This window comes from Chenopodium album, chromosome 18 (assembly GCF_948465745.1).
Source record: "Chenopodium album chromosome 18, dcCheAlbu1.1, whole genome shotgun sequence".
Taxonomy (NCBI): domain Eukaryota; kingdom Viridiplantae; phylum Streptophyta; class Magnoliopsida; order Caryophyllales; family Amaranthaceae; genus Chenopodium; species Chenopodium album.
Window position 1 is genome coordinate 26,243,791 of NC_137851.1, and position 23,165 is coordinate 26,266,955.

A 23,165-nucleotide genomic window follows, 5' to 3' on the forward strand; every position below is an offset into this window, starting at 1 on the left:
TCTTAGCAAAATTTCTCAATTTTTGATTTTTTTTTCTTTCAAATTCAAACAATTGATTATAGATTCGTCAATTTCGAATTGTTGCCTTGGAAAAAACGCATTATTTCCTTTTGTTGCCTTGGAAATTCTTTCAGCAAACCTTTCTGGCTTGAATTCTTCAGCATCATCACCCCATAATTCCTTGTCTCAATGAATCGTATTCATATAGACAATGATCACTGTACCTGAAGGAAGTGATAATGCACCTAGATTTGTATCCTTATGAACCCGTCTTGACATCTGCATTGCTGGTGGATAGAGTCGAAATACCTCATACAATATCATGGTCATCTTCAACAAACCAACAACTACATTATTAGAACATAGAAGGTAGATCAACTTATAAAATCATTCATTATAAAAAAAATGCATTTAAACATACTGTCTTCAAATGGTTTAAACTTTTGAAGTCAGGCACATCATTTCCAAATGCTTACAAGACTTCTTGTCGTGCTCGTTCTTGCCAATCTTGATGCTTGCTCAACATTATCATTGGCTAAACAATCAGTGTCGATGTAGTTTCTTGCCCAGCCAAGTAGAATTATTTACACTCATCAATCAAATTTTCAAGACTCATCCTCACATGATGATTCTTGTTACTGCCGGCAGCTTGTTGGATTTCTTTCGAATTGGAATCCATGAGTATACCCAATAGATCAGCCTTTACTGCGTCTCCTGCCTTAATCTCCTCCTTCCTCTTGTTAATGATTGCTTGTAGTGAACTATGCATCTGATCTTCCAACTTCTTAAATCTTCTGTTTCTCGGTGTTGGAATGAATCTAATTGCAAGCAATAGAGTTATGTTAGGCCTTACTTTAATTTTCTCATCAAATTGAATTTGATTAGTGGATTATATGTATAAATTACCTCATTCCTGGGATATACACTGATTGTAACATAAGAAGGCCTAAATCAGTCTGCTCCTTAAGAAGTTCGAATATTTTTTGTCCCTCTTCATAGTTACTACCAAATGCTGCTCTAGAGATCACATCAGAACTGAGTTGCATCAAATCCGGGTACACATCTAGCTCACCTGAACCCCTCTTAGGTACAATCATCTCCAATTTGTTGATTATCTCTTCACAATTGTCATGAAATGCCGGTAACATAAGCTGTAACAAGAATCAAAAGTAAATTGTTGATTACTTTCCTAGTAGTTTGATAGTTCATATACTCAATTAGTTAATTACTTATCTTGTACTTGTGGAGATCAAGATGATTTATTGATTCAATTCACTTGTTATCTAATTCAAAGGTATGACAAATCCATATCTAATTCACAGTTCAATAATCCTTTACTTAAGACAAATATAAATTACTTTAGATTGTTTTGTTGCGTCAAGCTGTGTTTGTGCCTCTACGAAATAATGTCCCCAGCCTAGCCCTAAATTTACTTCTTGCTGTGTTCTTAATTGTTAGTGATATAATTATGATAGCATGTTCTAAACTATTCAGCATGTTCTAAACTATTCCTATGTTTAAAATATATTACTAATGTTGGAATGTTACTAATGTTTTTGATTTCTTAAAATTGCAGCAAAATGCAATGCCAAAATGAAGAAAAATCAGAAGAAGAAATTACTATTATACCAGATGAAAAATTTACTTATGGAAGAAAAAGAAAATTAAGTTTATGTATTATTTTTCCCTTATGTTCTAAAGATTTCCCTTATGTTCTAAAGTATTTCTATTATATTCTAAAGTATTTCTATTATGTTCTAAGGTTTTATATTATGTTCTAAAGTATTTCTATTATGATCTAAAGTTTTCTATTATGTTCTAAAGATTATTATATATGTTTGAAATTATTTATATTACATGTCAATGTTTTGAAGTACTTCTGATTATATTATAAAGATTATCATATATGTTCTAAATAATTTATATTTGATTTTAAAGGAAAGTTGTTGAAAATGAAGTGGAAGTAATTGACAAAGCTGAATTTGAGAAACATGTGCAAAGTCTAAAATGAAAAAAAAGTAGCAAGCTTCCATCAAGGATTCAACCACCTAGAAAAATGAAAAAAAAAGGAAGAAGAAGATGATGACAATGATGAGGATGATGATCAAGATGATAAAGATGATATTAATGATGAGGTGGATGGACCAAAGTTGGAGGAGAAAGATGATGAAAGCGAGGACATGAAAGATGATAATAAAAAGGTTCTAAATTATTTATTGATGTTCTAAATTATATGCTTATGTCATAAATTGCATGTTTATATTCTACATTCATGTTTATGTTCTAGAGTAAATGATTTAATTAATATGTAACTTTATTTTTGTAAGCTACATGCTTACATTTCCAAGTTTATGTTTTAAACTATTTACATATGTTCTAAACTTTATTTTTATAACAATAACCTATATGCTTATGTTCTAAGTTAAATGTTCTAAACAATAAACTTATATTCTAAAGTTCATGTTCTAATTCAAATCTTTTTTCCTCCTAATTTGTATTCTTATAATCTGACATGATTGCGCATGTTAGAAAACTATGTGCTCATGTTGTAAACTATGTGCTTATGTTCTAAAAAACATGTTTTTAACAAGTACATGTATTCTAAACTATATACTTATGTTCTACACCTTATGCTGATGTTCTAAAGTTCATGTTTTTGTTATGTTAAAATTCTTTCTAATGTTCTACTTTTTTCAGGTGGTTTTGAAAAAAAATGTGAAAAGTAAGAAAAGAAAGATTGAAAAAGAAAAGGATGATGAGGATGTCAAAGTAATTAAAGAGGAAAAAAAAAGAGATCAGCATATTAAAGAGTTACTGCTAAGGAATTGATGAAACAAGTGTTGGTAGGTCTTTCTGATAAGCATAAACAAGCAATTAAGGAAATTGGATTTGGAGCTTTTTTGGAATTGGATGCACCACATTATGCTGATTCTTGGTAAGCACCAACATTAAGTTTTATTTTTGTTTTTATGATTTGAAGATCAACTATTATGTTCTAATTCTTATAAGGTTCTAATTAATGTTCTAAAGTTTAATTATTATGTTAATTTTTATTTTTATTTCTATCCTAATCTATATGTATTTTGTATTCTAAACTTTTAATTTAAATCTAGGTTGACAGAACAACTTCTTACAAATTTTGATCCCATGCTACCGGGGAGAGAAGATGAATTATTCTTTGATGAAATTGATGTTCACATGACATATGGATTGCCAATGGGAGATGTCGAAATTCATGATACAAATGAAAAATTGAATGTGGAATGTGCAAAGTTTATGCAAAAATGGAGAAAAAACTTTGACCTTGAATTGGTATGAATATTTTTATTGTGTGCTTGTATTCTAAACTTGTTATTTGGCTTATGTTCTAAATTATATTTTCTGCGTATTTACTAGTGTTGTTTTGAATTATACCTTATGTTCTAAATCAATTGATATTATAACCTGTTATGTTCAAAAATAATTTATCCTTATGTTCTAAAATATTTTCTTCATATTAATTATTACTTCCACCTATGTTCTAACTTATATATTTTATTTTGTGTCTTACAGGGTCCTCCAACAAATGGACAATTGATTAGTAGAATCGAAAAGGTGAAAGAGGTAGATAAAGCACAAGATCAAGTTTCCGATGAATTCATTTAGAATTTCTTGGTTTGTGTGGTTAATAGTTGCATCCGTTCAACTAATAGCACAAAACTATACATTAAGTTTTTGTATAGTTGCAAGGATATGAAGAACATAGTTAAGTTGGATTGGTGCAAGTTTGTTAAGGACCACTTGATGAAAAGTTCTAAAAAATGGCTAGATGGAGAATCTTTCTTCACGGGTCCTTTAATCTTTCTTACGGTAATTATTAATTTTTTTTACCATTCTTTATATATGTTATTTATATTATGATAAAAATGCACTAAAATAGTCTAATTAATTCTTGTAGGTATCCTATTTTGATCGTGTACAAAGGAAAGGGTTGGAGATACCACGTGGAGTTCCATTAATAGCATTGTGGAACCAGGAAAGGTTTCATACAAGATTGAAGTTTGAGAAAGACCTTGGATTTGGAAAAGGAAAAGTACTGGAAAGAATGAAATTGAATTGGTTAAATATTATTTTCTTATTATGTTATAAAGAAATTTTGGAACATTGATATTATTTGGAACATTAACCTAATTTTAAGTTATTCTGATTATGTTCTAATGTACATATCTATGTCTTAAATTACTTGTCTATGTTCTAAAGTAATTCTGATTATGTTCTAAGTTACATGTCTATGTTCTAAAGTATTTCTAATGATGTTCTAAATTATATATCTATGTTCTAATTTACATATCAATGTTCTAAAGTATTTCTAATGATGTTCTAAATCATATATCTATGTTCTAAAGTAATTCTAATTGAGTTCTAAATTACATGTCAATGTTCTAAAGTATTTCTAATTATGTTCTAAATTACATGTCTATGTTCTAATTTTGATTATGTTCTAATTATATTATTAATTTTTTAGTTGAAGGCATTTGGTGAATTCTATGAAGAAACTGATACCAAGAGTGCCATTATCTCCACTTATGAAACAAGAAACGTTGAGATGAAATGGAAGAGCAATGCAAACAAACATGATTGTGGAGTATTTCTGTTGAAGCACATGGAAACCTATGAAGGCCAATGTCAAAAACAATGGAATTCGGGGCTAGAGAAGGACAAAGTGTAGAATAAGACATATATGATTAGGTTCTAATTACATGTCAATGTTCTAAAGTAATTCTGATTATGTTCTAAATTACATGTCTATATTCTAAATTACATATATATGTTCTAAAGTCAATTAGATTATGTTATAAATTACATATCTACGTTCAAAAGTTTTTTTTTTTTTTTTTTTTTTTTTTTTTTTTTTTTTTTTTGGAACATGGGTATCATTTAGAACATTGATATCATTTGGAACATTAACCTAATTTTAAGTTATTCTGATTATGTTCTAATGTATATATCTATGTTCTAAATTACTTGTCTATGTTCTAAAGTAATTCTGATTAATTTCTAAGTTACATGTGTATGTTCAAAAGTAATTCTTATTATGTTTTAATTTACATATCAATGTTCTAAAGTATTTCTAATGATGTTCTAAATTATATATCTATGTTTTAAAGTAATTCTGATTGAGTTCTAAATTACATGTCAATGTTCTAAAGTATTTCTAATTATGTTCTAATTTATTTTTATAATGTTCTAAAATATTTCTGATTATATTCTAAAGTATTTAAGTTTATGTTCTAAAGTATTTCTGATTATGTTCTAAATTATTTGTCCATGTTCTAAAGTAATTTTGATTATGCTTAGACAAAAATAAATGGTTCACATTACTCGCAAAAAATTGTTTTCTCTCCTCCACATCCAACCCCATTCTCATGGGAAATTCTGTTGTTGTGGTTGGTGGGTTCAAATCGGTTGGTTTGTCGATGGTTTGTGGATCGATCTATAGGTTTTTGGTTGGTTTATGTGTTAATTGAGGTTGCTAGGTTGCTAGGATAAGTGAGGGTAAGTTGCAATAGTGGAGGTGGGGTGGTGGTGGTGGTGGTGGTGGTGGTGATGGTGGATGGTTTCTATTCTGCTATTGGTGGTGATGGGTGGTTTAAATATAGTTGCTAGTGGTTGGTTGGCTTAATAGTTAACTATTTACCTTTATTTTTCAATAATCATGCTTAAGATCTTAGTTTTAGCAATACCCATATTTGTTTCGAGTGGAGTTTGGTGGTGATAGAAGTCATGGTTTTTACAAAAAGGAAAAAAATAAAAGAATAAGAGTTATAACATAATCATGTTCTAATATAATTGTAAACATAAGAATATAGAGAATAATTGGACAAAAAATAATATGCTATTATGTTCTCAATATAATAAAAAGAATACAAAAAAAAAATATATAAAAAATTTACACAAATTTTTTTCCATGTGCAAGTAAATGAGATTATTTCCTAAAAATAAAATGTCCCATGCGGTTGTACTAATAGCATATCCATCAACCCGAAAAAAAAAATAATTAGAACATAAACACATTATAATATATGTTAAATTTTAGAACATACTTGATGCATTTTAAAACATATACAAAATGATATGAAGAGACATTTATTAAATTAAAAACTCAAAGTATTTATATAATAATAATAATTTTAATTTATTACTAATTAGATCATAAGAAAATTAAAAAATGTTTACTTACAATAATATCACTTATCTTTCCCTGGACAATTACGACTATCATGATGGCCAAGCTCTCCACATGCTCTACATAATCTTTTCTTCTTTTGACTTTGTTCAACGACTTTTTCTCTGACACTCTTCATTTTCTTGTCACTATTTGGAACATGGGTATCATTTGGAACATTGATATCATTTGGAACATTAACCTGATTTGGAACATGAACCCCCGTACCTTTGTTTTTTGAAATTTTAGGAGGTTTTATCAAAACTTCAGAAGGTAAACTAGCTCCAATAAGCATTTCAATGTCTTTAACTTTGCTAGAAACATTGTTGCTTCCATTTGTTGTTTTCTTCTGTTCCAAATCTATCCTCATGGCTTGAAGTTTTTTGACAAGATCACTAAGATCATCTTCATTGTTTTGCACTAAACTCACACAAGCATGAATTTCAGACCACAAATCATTTAATAGCATCTTCTTATCTACTGCATTAAGACATTCCTCCAAAACATTACCCTCTAAATAAAAAATGGGCTTTTTATAAGCCATTGTACACCATCTATTTAGAATGTAGGTCTTGGGAATTTTTTCTAACATCCTTGCCTTCCACACCTAAATTATATGCCTACAAGGCACACCATCACGTTCAAATTTTTTACAAAAACACTTGGTATCTAAGGTAGTTGGATAAAAAACAACATCAAAAGTCCTCCTCCTAGGTCCTTCCCTTAGTGTAAAAATGTAAATCTCATTGTCCTTCTTCATCTCCTCAACACCACAATTAAAACATCCAATTTCAAGCTCATATTGAAATTCATAGAAAATGGTTGTTGTAAACAACTCTGAAGCATCTTTTTCTAAAGGAATTGGAGTATTGCACTCCGGACGCTTATTCTTCGAATCACTATCCATTTTATTTTGAGTGTGCCTTTGAGCATCCAATGCACATTCAAACGTACAGAAAATAGAAATTAACTTTAGAATATAGAAGATAACTTACATAAAGTGAATTACATTAGAACATTTTAAAATAATACACATGACATGCTTATTATGATCTAAATACTATTAAAAGATTATACAAAAACTTTTCAACTTGTAAGACAAAATTTAGAACATAAAAATGAACATAAAAGAGAATTATAAAATAAATAGTAAAACTATAAAACATAAAAAGAAAATTTAGAGCATAGAAGAAAAACTTTTGAACATAGAGAGTAACTTTAGAACATATTCAAACAACTACATATTACCTCATGTAGAACTCAATCAAAGTGAGATGGGGATTTGTGAACATAGTGAAAAAATTATTTTCACTTTCTGATCTAGATGTGGTCCTCATGATGCCACCAAAAAATAAATCTCTGAAATACGCTAGAATCCACATATCACGTATGTTGTACATGTGTGCCAACCATTCATGATAGTTTAAATTGAATTCTGAAATAACCTTGTTCCACTTTTCTTCAAATTCTGCCGGCTCAATCTCTAAATGCCAAACACATGCACAAATTTTTTTTCAAAAAATCAGTGTATTGGGCAATTGCCCGACCTACTTTTTCAGGCATCTTTTTCATAATATGCCACATACAAACCTATGTTCTGTAGTTTGAAAAACATTACGAACATCAACTTTCATTGCAAGGTCTTGATCGGCAATCAAACACACAGGCTCTTTATTTCCTATTGCTTTAAGAAAAGTTTTGAAAACCCATTCAAAAGATGAGATATCTTCATGAGCTACAAAAGAAGCCGCAAAAGTAACACATTTTTTATGATGATCAACACCAGTAAATGGACCAAAGATCATATTATATCTGTAACATACACAAATTATATATGCAGAAAATATTAGAACATAAAGGTAAACTTTAGAGCATAGAGGTAAATTGTTGAATATAAAGGTATACATTAGAACATTAAAGATAAACTTTAGAGCACATAATTTATTTTAATTATTAAACTTGCCAATAATATAATTGTCTTAAAACATAATGAATTACCTAAAACATAAACAATAAATTTAGAATATAAAATGAAGCTTTAAAACTTCATAAGTAAATTTTAGAACGTATAGACATAATGTTTAGAACACAAGATATAATGTTTAGAACATCAAAACATGATGGATATTAGTTTAGAAGATAAGGCATAAAGTGTAAAACACAAAAACATAATGTTTAATACATGAAAGCATGATGGATATATTTTAGAACATATGGCGACATCTATGTTTAGAACATCACCAATCTATGTTTAGAACATCAGCAACCTATGTTTATAACATCAGACATACATAGTTTAGAACATAAAAAATATATGTTTTGAACATCAAAACATGATAGATATTTGTTTAGGAACATAAAGAAATCTACATTTAGAACATCACCTGTTTGTTTTGAATGTGGTATCAAAAGAAACCATATCAGCAAAAAGTGCATAATTTTTTCGACAAATAGGATCAGCCCATAAAGCTCTACAAAGTCTACCTTCCAGAGCAATTTCTTATTTTGAAAATTATCTACAAACATTTGGGCATTTGATCCAGCAATATAAGCCTTCAAATATCTATAAAAATTTTTGAAATCTTGTTTAGATGCACCAACATTATCATGTGATCCAGCTAATTCTTTCATCATAGTATAAGACTTCACATGACCAACATTTACCTGTTTACAAAAAAAAAAAAAAGTAAAAAAAAAAAAAAATACTATGATTAAGAATCAACTTTAGAACATAGTAAATCATAACAAAGAAAAAAATATTTAGTACATAAAAATAAATCACCTTTGAATTATCAACAATCAACTTTTTATGCATAATATGCATTTTTCTATTATCCTTCTGAAATTTTGCACAACTTGGAGTATATAAAGGATGATTATGTTCTTCTTTGAAATAACTAACAACATACTTTCCGGCATCATATCTCATACATATGTGAGCATTGCATCCTACACGAGTGACTAAACGTTTCCTAGTAATACGAACTTTTCCTTCTTTATCAACGGTTTGTTGAGCAATAAGTTTTTTTGTTGCCCTAAAACCTTCCTTATTGCAAACTCCGTATTGAAAAGCAATTATAGCATTGTTATTCTTCTTCCTTGAAGTAGTAGATTTCCTAGAAGTAAACCCAGCGACATTTGCATATGCTTTGTAAAAACTAAGATCCTCTTCGGGGTCTTTGAATATCATCCCCAAACAGGGTTTTAACTCCTCGGGAACACTTGGAATCCATTTCTTAGTGGTACCACCAGGGCTAAATGATCCAACAACCTCAGGAGTACGATAAATAACACCAACTGCATTAGAACATAAAAAGTAAAATTTAAAACTAAAAGGTAAACTTTAGAACTTACAATAAAAGTCATAGAATATGAAGAAAATATTAGAACATAAAAATAAACTTTAAAACATAAAGAGAAAGAGAAACATACATAGAAAACTTTAGAACATACAGAAAAAAATTTAGAACATTAAGAATAAACTTTAGAACATAGTGAATTACTTTATAACATACATAATAAAATTTAGAATAAAGTGAAAAAATTTAAAACATAATGAATTACTTTAGAACATAACCAGAATTTTTTTTGAATATTAAACAACTTTTGAACATAATCAACAAATTCACAAAATTACTTTAAAACATGTAAGTAAAGTTTAGAACATGTAAGTAAATTGAAATAGAATAAAGTGGAAAAGTTTAGAACATAATGAATTACTTTAGAACATAACCAGAAATAATTTAGAACATTAAAACAACTTTTGAACATAATCCACAAATTCACAAAATTACTTTAAAACATGCAACTAAGTAAAGTTTAGAACATGTAAGTAAATTGAAATTAAAGTATTAAAACAATGAAAATTACCTGAAAGAGTAACAATGGAAGAAGGAGAATTATCTTCAACATCATCTAAATCCATGAATATGCAAAAACCTAATTATCAAAATACAAATTGTAGCAAAAAAACAATCTGAAATCAAAATCCAATAAAATTCAAGCAAATAGAAAAACTCAAGCAAGAAAAAAATCAGGAAAAAAAAAATTGAAAAAAATTCAAAAAAAAGAAGAGAAAAAAATCGAAAAATAAAAACTTGAAATCGAAAATAAAACTGGAAAAAAAATCAAAAAATAAAAAAAAAACTTGACAATAAAAAATCGAAAAGAAAAATCAAAAAATAAAAACTTGAAAATAAAAAATCGAAAAAATAAAAAACTAGAAAATCGAAAAAAAAACTGGAAAATCGAAAAATAAATTCTGTAAAATCGAAAAAAAAACTGGAAAAAAGAAGAGAAAAAAATCGCAAAAAAAAAAAACAATAAAATCAAAAAACAAAACAGCATAGTTGAACCAAAAAGATCAAAAAAATCGAACTGAAAAATCACAAAAAAAAAAAAGGCACAAAAATCTAATGAAAAATCAAACAAAAAATCTGGAAATACATCAAAGCAATCAAGTAATAAAATTAAATCAGAATTTTTTAATAATTGATAAACTTACCAAGTAATTTTCGTTGATGTTGAGGAGAGAGAAAGTGCTGAGGAGAGAGAAAGAATAACATTAAAGATTTAGGCTATTTTGTTAAAAGTATAAAAAAAGAATTGTAAAGAATTACAGAAATGTCATTACTAAAGGAGTATTTTAGATGGTTAGATCAAAACCAATAAATGGCTGAGATGGGTTCTTATATAAGATTGAGTTCTTATATAGAGGAGGGTTTTTACATGAGCCTTCTTTTATATATATATATATATATATATATAGCGTTATTAGTTTAATTATTTTTGCCCATTGGATATCAAAAGTTTATAAAGCATAGGATTGTGTAGGCATGAGTCATAGGACTAGATCTCAATTAAAAAATATATATATTAAAAAAAAAAACATTTAGAGCATGGAACACCTTCTCAAATACGTATACTCTGTATTATTTTTGATGCGTATTTGATGAGTTTGTTACAATTTTGGCTAAAAAAAAAATCTTTTTTAAATCAATATACAAAGTGTTATATACATTAAATGAATATATAATCAGATCTTGGTTGAAAATAAGGATAATGTAAATTTGGGGTTATAAAAAAATTAAAAAATATAAATTGATCCCACTTCCACAAAAAATCTCAATTTCCTTGGAAAAAATTTATAAGAAGATTTATTGATGGTATTTTGTTAAGTTAAATAAATTGTTTTTCAGTTGGCAAGAGAGAAAGTTAAGACCATAATACTTGAGAAATTAGACACCGAGTAATAAGTATGAATAATTGAATAAAATAATACGAACTAATAAGATTTTTTTTTTTTAAAAAAAAAAAAAAATAGTGGAGTATCAATTTTTAGAGCAAACTGTTGTCAAGAAGAAGAAGAAAAAAAAAAAAAAAAAAAAACTCTTTCAGAGCAATCCTGTCTAAACAGGTTTCATGCTTTTATAAAGTCATCCTTTCCCTCTATGTTTTCAAGCATATACAATTTTTATGCATCAAATGATAAACTATGGCACTACACTCAGACAGAATACTACCAAAGCTTATGCAAAAATTTGCTGCAGATTTGCTTCATGCTTGAAGCATAATTGATGCAGTAACAGCCAACTCACTGATGTTTTATCACACTTTCTGAAAAACTGATACATTCCATTGTTTTTGGCTGCTGTTCAGCATAAATGGTAATATCATACAACTGCAATGAACAGGTAAAAAGGGATGTTAAATTACTCATGAGAATGAGCTTAGAAATGCCAAATGGTGTTACGTAATATAATATTCGAGGACAATCAAATTACGGACTACAGTAAAATCAACCCAGCAGGGGCATCAGAAGAATTCATTTATTTCAACGTAGGATTAAGAAAACGTCTTGCATGAAGAGTGAGATTTGTAGGAAAAGAAGTCATTTCGTCAATCAGATAGTTAGGATGCCTTGTTCAAAAGGTAAAACAGAGCCACGCAATCCTAAGAATTCAAATACACTAATTATTCTATTGGTTTAACAATTTTTATCATGCATATACCAATAATATTTCTATAAATAAATATTTTGAATAATTAACCTGATCACTATCATTATCATCATCATAGTCCTGGAATACAATGTGAGGGATGTGTTGAATGAGGGGCCAGTCCTCTCCAGTTGATTGTTGGCATCTTTCTTTCAGCCATGTTGAGCAATACGCGATTCGAAGTTCCTTAAGAGAGGTGAGTTCGGACATCCAATTTGGCACACAACCCAGTTCTTCGCAATTCCAAATATGAAGAGTTTGGAGGGCAGTCAAGTACCTTATCCAACTGGGCAGTTCTAGCAGCTGAGAGAGTTCAGTCAATTTCAAAGAGCAGAGAGATTGACAAAAGGAGTATTCCCTCTCTACTTGTTCTGATTGACTCAGATTACAGCAACCACTTATTTCTAAGTCCTCCAAAGTAGAGAGATGCTCTAATCCTCCGGATATTACACTGTTCAATTCAGAGCAACTTTCAATTTCCAAGTATTTCAGTGAAGATGAGCAGCTACGAAACACCTCCCTAGCCTCCCCCAAACTCTCCACCTTCTCATCCCACCGTATGCGCAGCTTTGCACCACCCTGAAAAGAGTCCATGGGCAGCGAATTAAGCCATGCCACGTTGTCTATACTAACCTCCCTGAATTTGGGACCAATACCATAAGATGAGTCCCCTGATACTGGTATAATCTCCAATCTTTTGTTGATATTATATAATTCTAGCACTTCCAATGCAGGACACTCCAAAATAGCTGTTAGATTTGGGCAATCATACACATCTAATATTTTCAATCGAGGAAGTCGTAACTGTCCCAGATACTGCAATTTCTGACAATCATCAAATCTCATTTCAACAAGATTGGGGAGAAACGTTGCAAAGTTATCTTCCCTTGTCCAGCGTGGCATTCTCAAACCCTGATATCCATACACCCACAACTTCTTAAGATCAGAATTAAATGGCTGCAACTCTTCCATCAATGCTTCATCATAGTCCTCTCTTTCCTTACCCTCCTCATCATCATCAAATTCAAACAGCACTTCTTTAAGATGTTCCTTGTTCCCCAGGCACCCTCCCTCCCTTTCACCATTTATCTTATAAGTATCTGCACCCTTCTTTGTGAAGTGGATCCTGATTTTAAGATAACCTTTCAGGTTTCTAAGAGCTCTTAGATCTTCAAGCCCATCAAACACCTCTTTCTTACTCAAACTCGTTCCTCCCACCACAAACCTATTAAGAGTGTGAAGGCAACTCAACCTACACATGCCCCTTGGCATAAAACTTAGATTTTTACAACCATCTAAATCCAATACTCTCAGCTTTACCAGCTTCCTCAAATCTTTTGGCAGCTCTTTCAACTCGCTACAACAATTTAAGTCTAAAGTTTGAAGATTATATAGTTTTGTAATTGATCCTGGGATAACTTGTAGACCTAAATTATATGAGAGCTCTAGATACCTCAAATGTATCAGTTCACCTACTGAGTATGGAAAACTTTTGATCATTGATCTACTCAAGTACAATGCCCTTAAATACTTCCAATTACCTATTAATGCATCCACACAAACTTGGTCCATCTTGACCATTTCTTGATACTGCTCAATAACGTGAAGATATGAACGTATGTGGCTCTTATTAGTAAAAGGATAGTTTTCAAATGGCTACAATAAAATTGTAGTCATTATATTAGATCAAATCTTAACCATTCATTATTTTTGACTAATCCAAACCTTTAATTAGATGACTTTGCGGTTTAAACAAAAAAAATAGTTTAACAAAAAAAAAAAAACTGCTGCACGTTCTTTTAGTTTCCATCATTCTATCTTACTCTGTACATTGCTTTGCTCCCTTCTTCTTAGCAATTGCATTTTTTTTCAAGATTTTCCCAGAAAAAACAAATAGGGCTAAGATCTAGTTCGCTGGCTTTATCATTCATTCATTTGCGATTACTATCTTATGACAATAGATTACCATTCCTCACATAGTCACATGTACTACATGGGATGATGGGAGTTGGGTGATTTATTTTTTAAGGCGGGATGATGGTTGATGACGATGAATGTTCAATTTGGGTGGGAAAAAATCCAATTATGCTTTACTAATTCTAATTACATAATTATCTGTGTTTATGCATATTTGATCGATGGAGATGTCCTGGAGGTAGAGAAACTATAAATGGCAGAAAACCATATTTTGAGTAAGAAATACATATAGTTTTTTTCAGTTATATTTTTATGTCAAACAATTAAATGGACGAACTAGATTTATCTTTAAAATTTTAAGGGTCAAGATTTAAAATAATTACAATGGCTACATTTTTATTTACTAGTAGAAAAAGGCTCATTTGCGTCGCTCATTTATAGTGTATTTGCGTCGCTCATTTATAGTGTATTTGCGTCGCTTCTATGAGCGAACAACTGCTCACGACGCAAATAACTTTTAAATTATTTGCGTCGCTCCTAGGCGCGACGCAAATAAGAGTCATTTGCGTCGCTCCTAGGCGCGACGCAAATAAGAGTCATTTGCGTCACTCGACGCAAATAAGAGTTATTTGCGTCGCTCCTTTATAAACAAGTGACGCAAATAGCTGTTCTGAGCAACTTCTTGTTTGTTATTTGCGTCACTTGTTTATATAGGAGTGACACAAATGACTTACTAGACAATACAAAATTGCTTTATTTGCGTCACTTGTTTGTTTAATGAGTGACGCAAATGATGTGAATTTTTTTTTTTTTTAAATTATAATAATTGCTTGTATATGTTTGTAGTACCTGTTTTCCTTGGTAGTGGTATAAAGTAATATGCTAACGCCAATAATTGAAATTAAAATGCAATATTAATGAATGCAAATGAAAATTTCGGCAAAGTCTCCTTTGTATTTTGGCCTACCCATAAAATTGGGAATGACGGCATTATATTAACAACCTGTCCAATAATTTACATCTCAATATCATTGACATTATACTCATCATCCCAACACCAATAAACCAAAATCATTCATGTCAAGCCTATAATCCAAAACAAGAGTCCAACATGCGCTAAGTGTAAATCTAAAGTTCAACATTACATATAAAATACTCTGCCCAAATATCTCCAATCTCATTTATCTCCTCCTCGGTATACGGTGTAGTTCTTGAAGAATCCTATCAACACAACAAATATATAAGAGGAAAGTTTTAATTCAAGATTGTAGCTAACATCAAATTGTATTTATCAAACAAAAATGAAATATTTGACAACTCATACCTTAATAAGATCCTCACTGCTATGATGATGTTCAAGTATTTCGTACATATAACGCATGACGTAGTAGCCACACTCACGTAGATTCTCTTTCTTGTGATAGAAAACCAGGCATACAATCAGCTACAAACGCAGCATTGGAATGTTTCTCACTTTCTCAAGGGTATCTACATGGAGCATATATTGGCAATATGATAATACATATACCCGAGTTCTCTATACAAGTATACAGACCAAAAACCTAATGAAAATATAAATAAATATGTGAACATCATCAAAATTTCAAGCACAGAGAGGGTGTTTCAGACACTTGATTGGAAAGCAATTGACAAACCAATGTAATTAATTTTACAAGCATTGCCCTACTATTGTACATTAAACATTTTCAATGGAACCATGATGACTAAGCAATCAATTCATTATAGCTAACAGCAATAGAGCAGCGAGAACATAAATATGTGAGTTGTGACCTTGCACAAAAGCAATTAATAAAGCATGTAATTCTACAGACTACAAAAAAAAAATGACATCTAATAGCTACTCATTCATCTAGCCAACTTTGCACCTTAATAATCGATGGTGGTATCAATGATAATCAGTTTTTTTATACCAGAACAAGGAAGAACCAAGAGCAAAGCAGAACAAAACTATGCTATATTGCTACAACTCAATATGTTTTACCTAAGTAGAGCACAAAATTTCAGACAGAGGAAACTACATACATCAAAACAAACTACATACATTAAATATGTTTTACCTAAGTAAGATTGTGTTGCTTAGAAGTAAATTATATTGCTTAGATCCTTGTAAGATTCACATTTTAAAAGTTCTACAATATTATAACAGATAACAAAAGATAAGCCATAAATTCCAGGGACTTCATATACAAGGATATATCTAAAAGTCAGTTAATAAAGTCAGGTTTTGTCAAGTGGTACAGCTGGAAAGTCTCATAAGCATGTTCTGCTTGCAAGGGTTGTTCTCCTTGAAGTTTTATACAATTTCTTAGCTTTGTTTTCTAAGTTTTGCTAACATAGCTGTAGCCTATTTAAAGGCCTAAATTTATCAGTTTTTCAGTCCCCTAAAACCCCCCACCCCAACAACTAAGCCTTAGAACTTGGATACAAGTTTATTATGAACAGATTTTGTACAGGTATATAGCTGCTTAAAATTCAATGTGAAGCACTACAAAAGTCTTTAAACATCTAACCAAAAAGATTCTAACATTATAAAATCAAATGATATTACCCATATAACATCAAGGTAATTTAAAGTAGCGAATATCAAAAGCATAAAACTAAAAGATTAAAAAAAAAAATCTGAAATATATAGAAGCAGGGGATATGTTATTAAGCACTCATTATAAACAACCAAATACAGTAATCATTGACTCATATATTAAACAACATAAATTATTAAACAAGCAATAAACATACCTAATCAATGTCTTTTTCTCGGCCTCTTCTTTTTGACAGGGAGTTCTTCAAGTGCTGCTTATATATAGACAACATATAATGGAATTATAGCTTCAATTATTGATTAAATAGAAAGAAAAAACCAGATTAATAAGGCAAAATAGAATCGAAATTGACGAAATAAGTAAACATATAGTAATGAGAAATTGACAAAACCCAAAACATTTGTTAAATCGTATGGATTATAGCAAAGTAGATAAAAATTAAGCAAAATTAAAAGGGGAAATTAGCAAAACTAAAAGATTAATGAGAAAAACCTTCTTAAAGGATGAGGAAATTCAGCAAATTGTATGGGTTGAATGAAATTCACAAATAGACTTGAAGAATTAAGCAAATTTTAAGATCAAATTCAGCAAAAGGGCAACAAATTCAATGTTTGGGGTTCTTCAAGCAAAATTCGAGATTAATATCGAGATTAAAATCAATTAGCAATTCGCAATGGAAACCAAATTAATCAAAAAATTGGACAACAAACTCAAAGATAACCCTAAAATTCGTTTAATTGGCAAATTGCAAAAACACAAGGATGTTGGACCAGCAACACAGATAATAAACATTTAATTCAAAGCAAATTTACTCACTCTCAATCAATGCAAATCAGATACAGAACATCTCCTCCTTCAACTCTCCATCAGCATAATCACTAGCAACCCACATACAAGATTTTTCATTCCCGACATGCTCTTGAACCATCATACCCGCAATAACTACAAATACAAATTGATCATTCATAGAAAAAACTCATTAATTCAAGCAATTTCACACAATAATTATACACAAAAAAACCCAGAACAATTAACAAATGATAGAAATAAAGTCACATACTCAGATGATTAGCACAGATCTTAAGAGTTTTAGATTGCCGCATAACCAATCGAACTTTCCTAGAAACCTTATGCTTTAGAAACTTCACTGTACCAGTACCCCTTTCTTTCCATTGATTTCCTTCTTTATCAAATCTGTAAAGCTTCGCTTTTCTAATAACAATTCCAAAACACAAACAATTAGAAATAATAAAACATCACAATAACCCTAGAAAGCCGAACATATCCCTAAATTAGAGGCAAAATTCAAAGATTGAATCAATAAATGCATTGAAAACAACAATTGGAGAGCACCCAATTAAAAATAACACAAAACCCTAAAAATCAGGGCAAAAAAAACCTGGGATTGTGGCAAAATTCAACCATTAAATCAACAAAAATCATAAAGAAAACAAGGGTTCAAATTTGTTGGGGTTTTAGGTTCGAATTTCTGCTCGAATTGGGGGGTTTTTGGCTCGAAAATGTGCAATTTTTCTGGGGTTTTCAGGGTTCGAAATTGCTAGGGGTTGAGGTTGGAATTTCTGCTCGAATTGGGGGGTTTTTGGCTGGAAAATGTTCGATTTTTTTGGGGTTTGCAGGGTTCAAATTTGCTAGGGGTTGAGGTTGGAATTTCTGCTCGAATGGGGGGTTTTTGGCTGGAAAATGTTCGATTTTTTTGGGGTTTGCAGGGTTCGAATTTGCTGGGGGTTTATACAACGAACTTCTGCTCGAATTGGGGGGTTTTTGCTCTTTTTTTATGGGGTTTTTAGTGTTCGATTTTGCTGGGGGTTTTGGTTCGATTTTGTGCTCGAAAATGGGAGATTTTTGGCTTCGATCTTTCTATTTTTCTGGATTGGTTTGGTCGAATTGCTATGTTGAATTCAGTTGTTGAAGGCAGCAACAAATGGGGTAGCAAGAGTATTTTTTTTGTGGGTATATCGAATTTGGAGGCAGCAGCAAATGGCGAGATGGGTAGAAAATTTAGAATTGATTACATACCTATACTTATTTGCGTCGCTCATTAATTAAAGAAGTGACGCAAATAACTTAAATGTAATGATGTGAATTAACTATTTGCGTCGCTCACTAATTAAAGAAGTGACGCAAATAACTCACAAACTCATTTGCGTCACTTGTCCCTAAAGGAGTGACGCAAATAAGAGTGTTATTTGTGTCGTTCTAATAAATAAATGCGACGCAAATAACATAAAGCTTAAGCATATCAGGCTTTTGTGTCGCTTCATAGCCAATGATTGACGCAAATAACTTAAAATGAAGCTAAAATATATCATTTGCTTCGCTTGTTTCTACGAGTGACGCAAATAAGGCGACGCAAATGAAAGTTTTTCTACTAGTGATTGTAGCCATGGAAAAGTCTTCCTTAGTAAAACAGAAATTTGTAATACATACAAGCGAGAGATGGCGAACTTTTTTGTCTACATCCCCATTCATGGTTTTCACTCTACAGATTTCTTTTCCCACAACTTGTTGAGCAAGATCATGCATTAAATCATGTATCTTACATGATCTAATATTACCATCTTCATCTTTCTCCACATCTTGGAAAATCCATCTCCGTAACAAGATTGAAAAATATTCCTCGGCAAGATCTTCTGGGCTATGAGGGTCGTCTAGTGGGATGTAGCCTTGTGCCATCCAAAGCCTTATTAATGTATCTTTCCTCATTACATAATCTATAGGGAACACTGCACAATAACTTAAACAACTTTTTGATGGGGATTCAAGCTGATAATAACTCAGCTTCAGTGTAGGTATGATACTATTTTCGCTTCTATTAACTTCCGCTAATCCCAGCTTCTGAATTAAAAGCCACTTATTTTTTTCTTGGCCATAGAGAAGACTTCCTACCACTCTAATTGCAAGAGGAACATTGGCACATTTCCCAACAATATCTTGACCAATTTCAACCAAGTCCTCGGGTAGGTTTGCGTATTGTGATCCAAATGCTACCCTCTTTAAGTAAAGACCATGATTTTTCCTTTGTCAAACCTTGTAGCTCATGCCTTGGACCACCTCCGATGATTTGTACGGTTTGGTGTGAGCGTGTTGTAACCACAATCCAACTCCCTCTCTGAGCTCCCATTAAATATTGTATCAGTGTATGCCATCGCTCATAATTTTCAGTCCACACATCATGCAAAACAAGCAAGAATTTTTTCCCTGCAAGTTTTTCTCGAAGTTGGATTTGCAATCCATCTACAGTAGTGCTCTCATCCAACATATAACCCGTAGCTGAAGCTAGAATCTTACGAAGAACCCCTTGTACATCAAGCAGTATCTGATTTTAACGTCAAAGGAAATGCAATTGTTACTCTTACATCGTTATATACAAGTTGGGCAACAGCAGTCTTTCCCAGCCCCCCCATTCCCACAATAGAAAGGAAAGAAACGTTTTGCTGAACATTAGAATCGAGCAACAAACCAACAATTTTCTCTAACTCAAGACTCTCTTCCGATGATATTAGATTCATAAACATAAGAACAACTCTCAAGCCTTCGACTCTTAGTAGGCTTAGGATCAATGGTCAAGCTGAACCGACTATCATTAGCAATAGCATCTAACTTTTTCTTAATCTTCTTAACCCCTTGAGCGGTTGAGCCATATTGTAAGCCGTACCAAACTTTTAAAAAAAGAACGGACACGATCCTTGATTCCCTCAGTGAGCTTATTCCGCTCAGCAAGAGTGACAAACTCGTCAAAGAGATCATCGGCTTCATAAACTGCATCCTTGAGTTCTTCAATATAGAGCTGATCTTGTTCGGACAACTCTTGCTTGGCCTCAGCATCCTTGAGCACAGCTTTTTTATTCTAATGACGGTGCCACGAAGTCCATCAAGTTTGGATTTGTAGCCAGCGTTGGAGCAGATCTGTTTGAGCTGATCACAATCCAGCGCTGCAAACAAAGTTTGAGCTACAGACATGGCTGTTCCAATATCCATTTTTGGTTGCAGAAAAGAGACAAGAAATGTGAGTTTAGTGAGAGAAAAAGAAAAGGCGAGTGAGTGATAGAAATTAGAAAGTGATAGTCAATACACAGTACTGAAGTTGTTGGCTTAATTCCGCATAATAAGGTTGGGTCAATCTTGAAGGTCTTAAAAATGATCTGGTATGCAACTTTGCCAATATACTCCTACGTAGTTGACTCATATAAATTCAGGTTTCATCTTTAAAAGTTCAACCCAACTTTTATTTTGGGGTGTGTTTCCAATCAAAGTTCTACTTTTATTTTTTTTTTTCTTTCACACATTCACTTATTTTAAATTTTCTTACCATAACATAATCAATCTTTTGGGAGCACTGAAAGCCTGAAAGCATATTGGGCTCTCTTTTTTTTTTTTTCTTTTATACTCCAATATCTATTTAAACCATTTTCTTTTTTAATTTTAATTTAACACTTTGATAGGTACTACTAACTTAAATTAAAAAAATCATCAGTATTAAATGGAACTCTAAATCACCTGAGCTAAGTTTGGTAGCTAAAGCATCTTCAATTGCTCTAATTAGATTTGTAAGAGTAGCTACAGTAGTAGATTTCAATACAGTGTCAAATTTAAAAAGAGTGAGAATGGTGTTAGTACTGACCAACAAGCTAATAATTGACCAAATTTAAAATGACCCCAACTTAATATCCGCATTTCATGGCAAGGTTCTACTGTACTAACTAATCTTGGTTTAAAGGTTAAATAATTAAACAACAACAATGATCCGTACAATAATTGGTTCATACTACTGACATCTCAATTATTGAATCAATAAAGTAACTGACCACCAAGTTGTAATTGCTAGACTTTTCCGTGCTTACGTTGCTTTTGCATTTTCAGTTTTTACACTAGTGATACTGAAGTGATGAATGGTGACACTTTTATCAGTAAGGTGTAATTTCTTCAAACTTTGCTTTTAATAGGTTCATAAAATTTAGGCCACAAAAATTCTATTTTTGTGTGGACCTGGTCCACAATAAAGTTATTGTGGACCTTTTAGTCTCACGTGCGAAACAAACCAATCTGCAAAACACAAAGTCCACTGGAATCTATTCTTTCCCTGCCAAAAATACTAACTTCTTTCCCAAGCTTTATTTCGACGCCATTAACAAATTTCCAGAGCTCGAATTTTTTTCTTTCTCAAATTTCCCAGAACTCGAATTTTCCCAAATCAATTCTAGGGTTTATAATTCATCCCTAATCAATCAATTTCTGCAAAATTCATGGAAAATTCTTCTATACAATCAATTGAATTGGATCTAAATCAAAATATACAGGACACTATAGAAAACTTTGATATTAATGTCATCAATTTCGATCTGAACGAAGTTGTTGAAGATGGAGAACAAACTATTATTGAAACTGAGAATGAGAATGAAGTTCATGAGGAAAATCAACCTCTAATGCAAGTTCAAGGTATTATATGATTATGCAATTTGATTTTAGAATTTGATAATGTGAATTAAGCGATTATGCAATTGTAATTGTAATTGTTTGGAAAATTAAATTAGGCATTAATTCGTATTATTGAAACTAGTTGTGCGTAATTTCTGTGGATTGAAAATTAAATAGGTTTACAATAGTTATAGACATGCAATACCACTTTTAAGTAACATAGTTACCTTTAATGATAGTATAGTGATCTATTTTTGTTAAAGCTATTCTAATATCTCCAATTTGAGTTGAATAAATGATTATTATAGATGGTGCAAATAAATAACAGGTGCAAATAATAATGATGAGATTAGTGGTTGGTTAGTAGGAGAAACTCGAGCAACACTTGCGGAAATACATGAATTGTATTGTCAACATGCTGCTGCAGTTGGTTTTAGTGTTAGAAAAGCAAAACAAACAAGCAAAATCGGAACTAAAGATATCATCACCAAAAAGTTCTTTGTATGCTCTACAGCTGGACTAAGAAATTCTGGTAAAAAGAAGAAAAAAATTCCAGAAGAACTCTCGACAGAGGAAAGTTCTTCGGTTAAAAAAAAAAAGACAAAGTAGGAGAGTTCCAATAACAAGGACGAACTGTAATGCTTTGATAATAGCCAAATTAAATGAGGAGGGGAAATTTGAGATAGTTCAGCATGTGTTGGTGCACAATTATCCACTCACTATTCCACAATGGAACCATTTCCACCGTTCAGAGCGTGCAATGACTGGAACTAAAGGGCAAGCGATTGAGGCCATGCAAGAATCTGGATAAGACCTATGGAATCCTTTAATTACATGTCAAATGAAGTTGGAGGAGAAGATGCTATTGGTCATACAGTGAAAGACCACATGAATTATTGTTAAAAACTGAAAATACAGGCCATTGAAGGAGGAGATTCTCAAGTAGTTTGTGACAAATTACATGAAGCTTATTCTGAGGACCGTAACTTCTTTTTCAGAGTAAGGTTGGATGTAGATGGAAGGGTTTGTAACTTGTTTTGGAGGGAT

General features: G+C 31.4%; 3 protein-coding genes and 1 pseudogene across 4 annotated transcripts; all 4 read right to left on the reverse strand.

Moving 5' to 3' along the window:
- Positions 1–186: 186 nt before the first annotated feature.
- On the reverse strand, positions 187–1,148 carry LOC145592009 (cytochrome P450 72A225 pseudogene; annotated as a pseudogene).
- A 5,079-nt stretch (positions 1,149–6,227) lies between these two features.
- On the reverse strand, positions 6,228–10,130 carry LOC145592010 (protein FAR-RED ELONGATED HYPOCOTYL 3-like). The gene is made up of 6 exons (XM_081648478.1): positions 10,076–10,130; positions 8,988–9,502; positions 8,730–8,869; positions 7,796–8,017; positions 6,839–7,128; positions 6,228–6,718 (listed from the first exon to the last, which is right to left on the reverse strand). The coding sequence occupies exons 1-6, from the start codon at positions 10,128–10,130 to the stop codon at positions 6,228–6,230; spliced, it is 1,713 nt and encodes a 570-aa protein (XP_081504604.1).
- On the reverse strand, positions 8,698–13,740 carry LOC145590669 (putative disease resistance protein RGA1). 2 transcript variants are annotated; one of them, XR_014102126.1, is made up of 5 exons: positions 12,256–13,740; positions 11,728–11,885; positions 10,710–10,746; positions 10,076–10,144; positions 8,698–9,502 (listed from the first exon to the last, which is right to left on the reverse strand). XR_014102126.1 is itself a non-coding variant. In XM_081647083.1 (2 exons), the coding sequence occupies exons 1-2, from the start codon at positions 13,702–13,704 to the stop codon at positions 11,799–11,801; spliced, it is 1,536 nt and encodes a 511-aa protein (XP_081503209.1). In that variant the 5' UTR covers positions 13,705–13,740; the 3' UTR covers positions 11,530–11,798. The 2 variants fall into 2 exon arrangements, 1 of the variants encoding a protein (XP_081503209.1); XM_081647083.1 differs by lacking the exons at positions 8,698–9,502; positions 10,076–10,144; positions 10,710–10,746 and having other exon boundaries at positions 11,530–11,885.
- Positions 13,741–16,920: 3,180 nt separating this feature from the next.
- Positions 16,921–18,222, reverse strand: LOC145590670 (ran-binding protein 1 homolog c-like). Its single transcript, XM_081647084.1, has 3 exons — positions 18,082–18,222; positions 17,743–17,894; positions 16,921–17,624 (listed from the first exon to the last, which is right to left on the reverse strand). The coding sequence occupies exons 1-3, from the start codon at positions 18,123–18,125 to the stop codon at positions 17,515–17,517; spliced, it is 306 nt and encodes a 101-aa protein (XP_081503210.1). The 5' UTR covers positions 18,126–18,222; the 3' UTR covers positions 16,921–17,514.
- Positions 18,223–23,165: the final 4,943 nt, after the last annotated feature.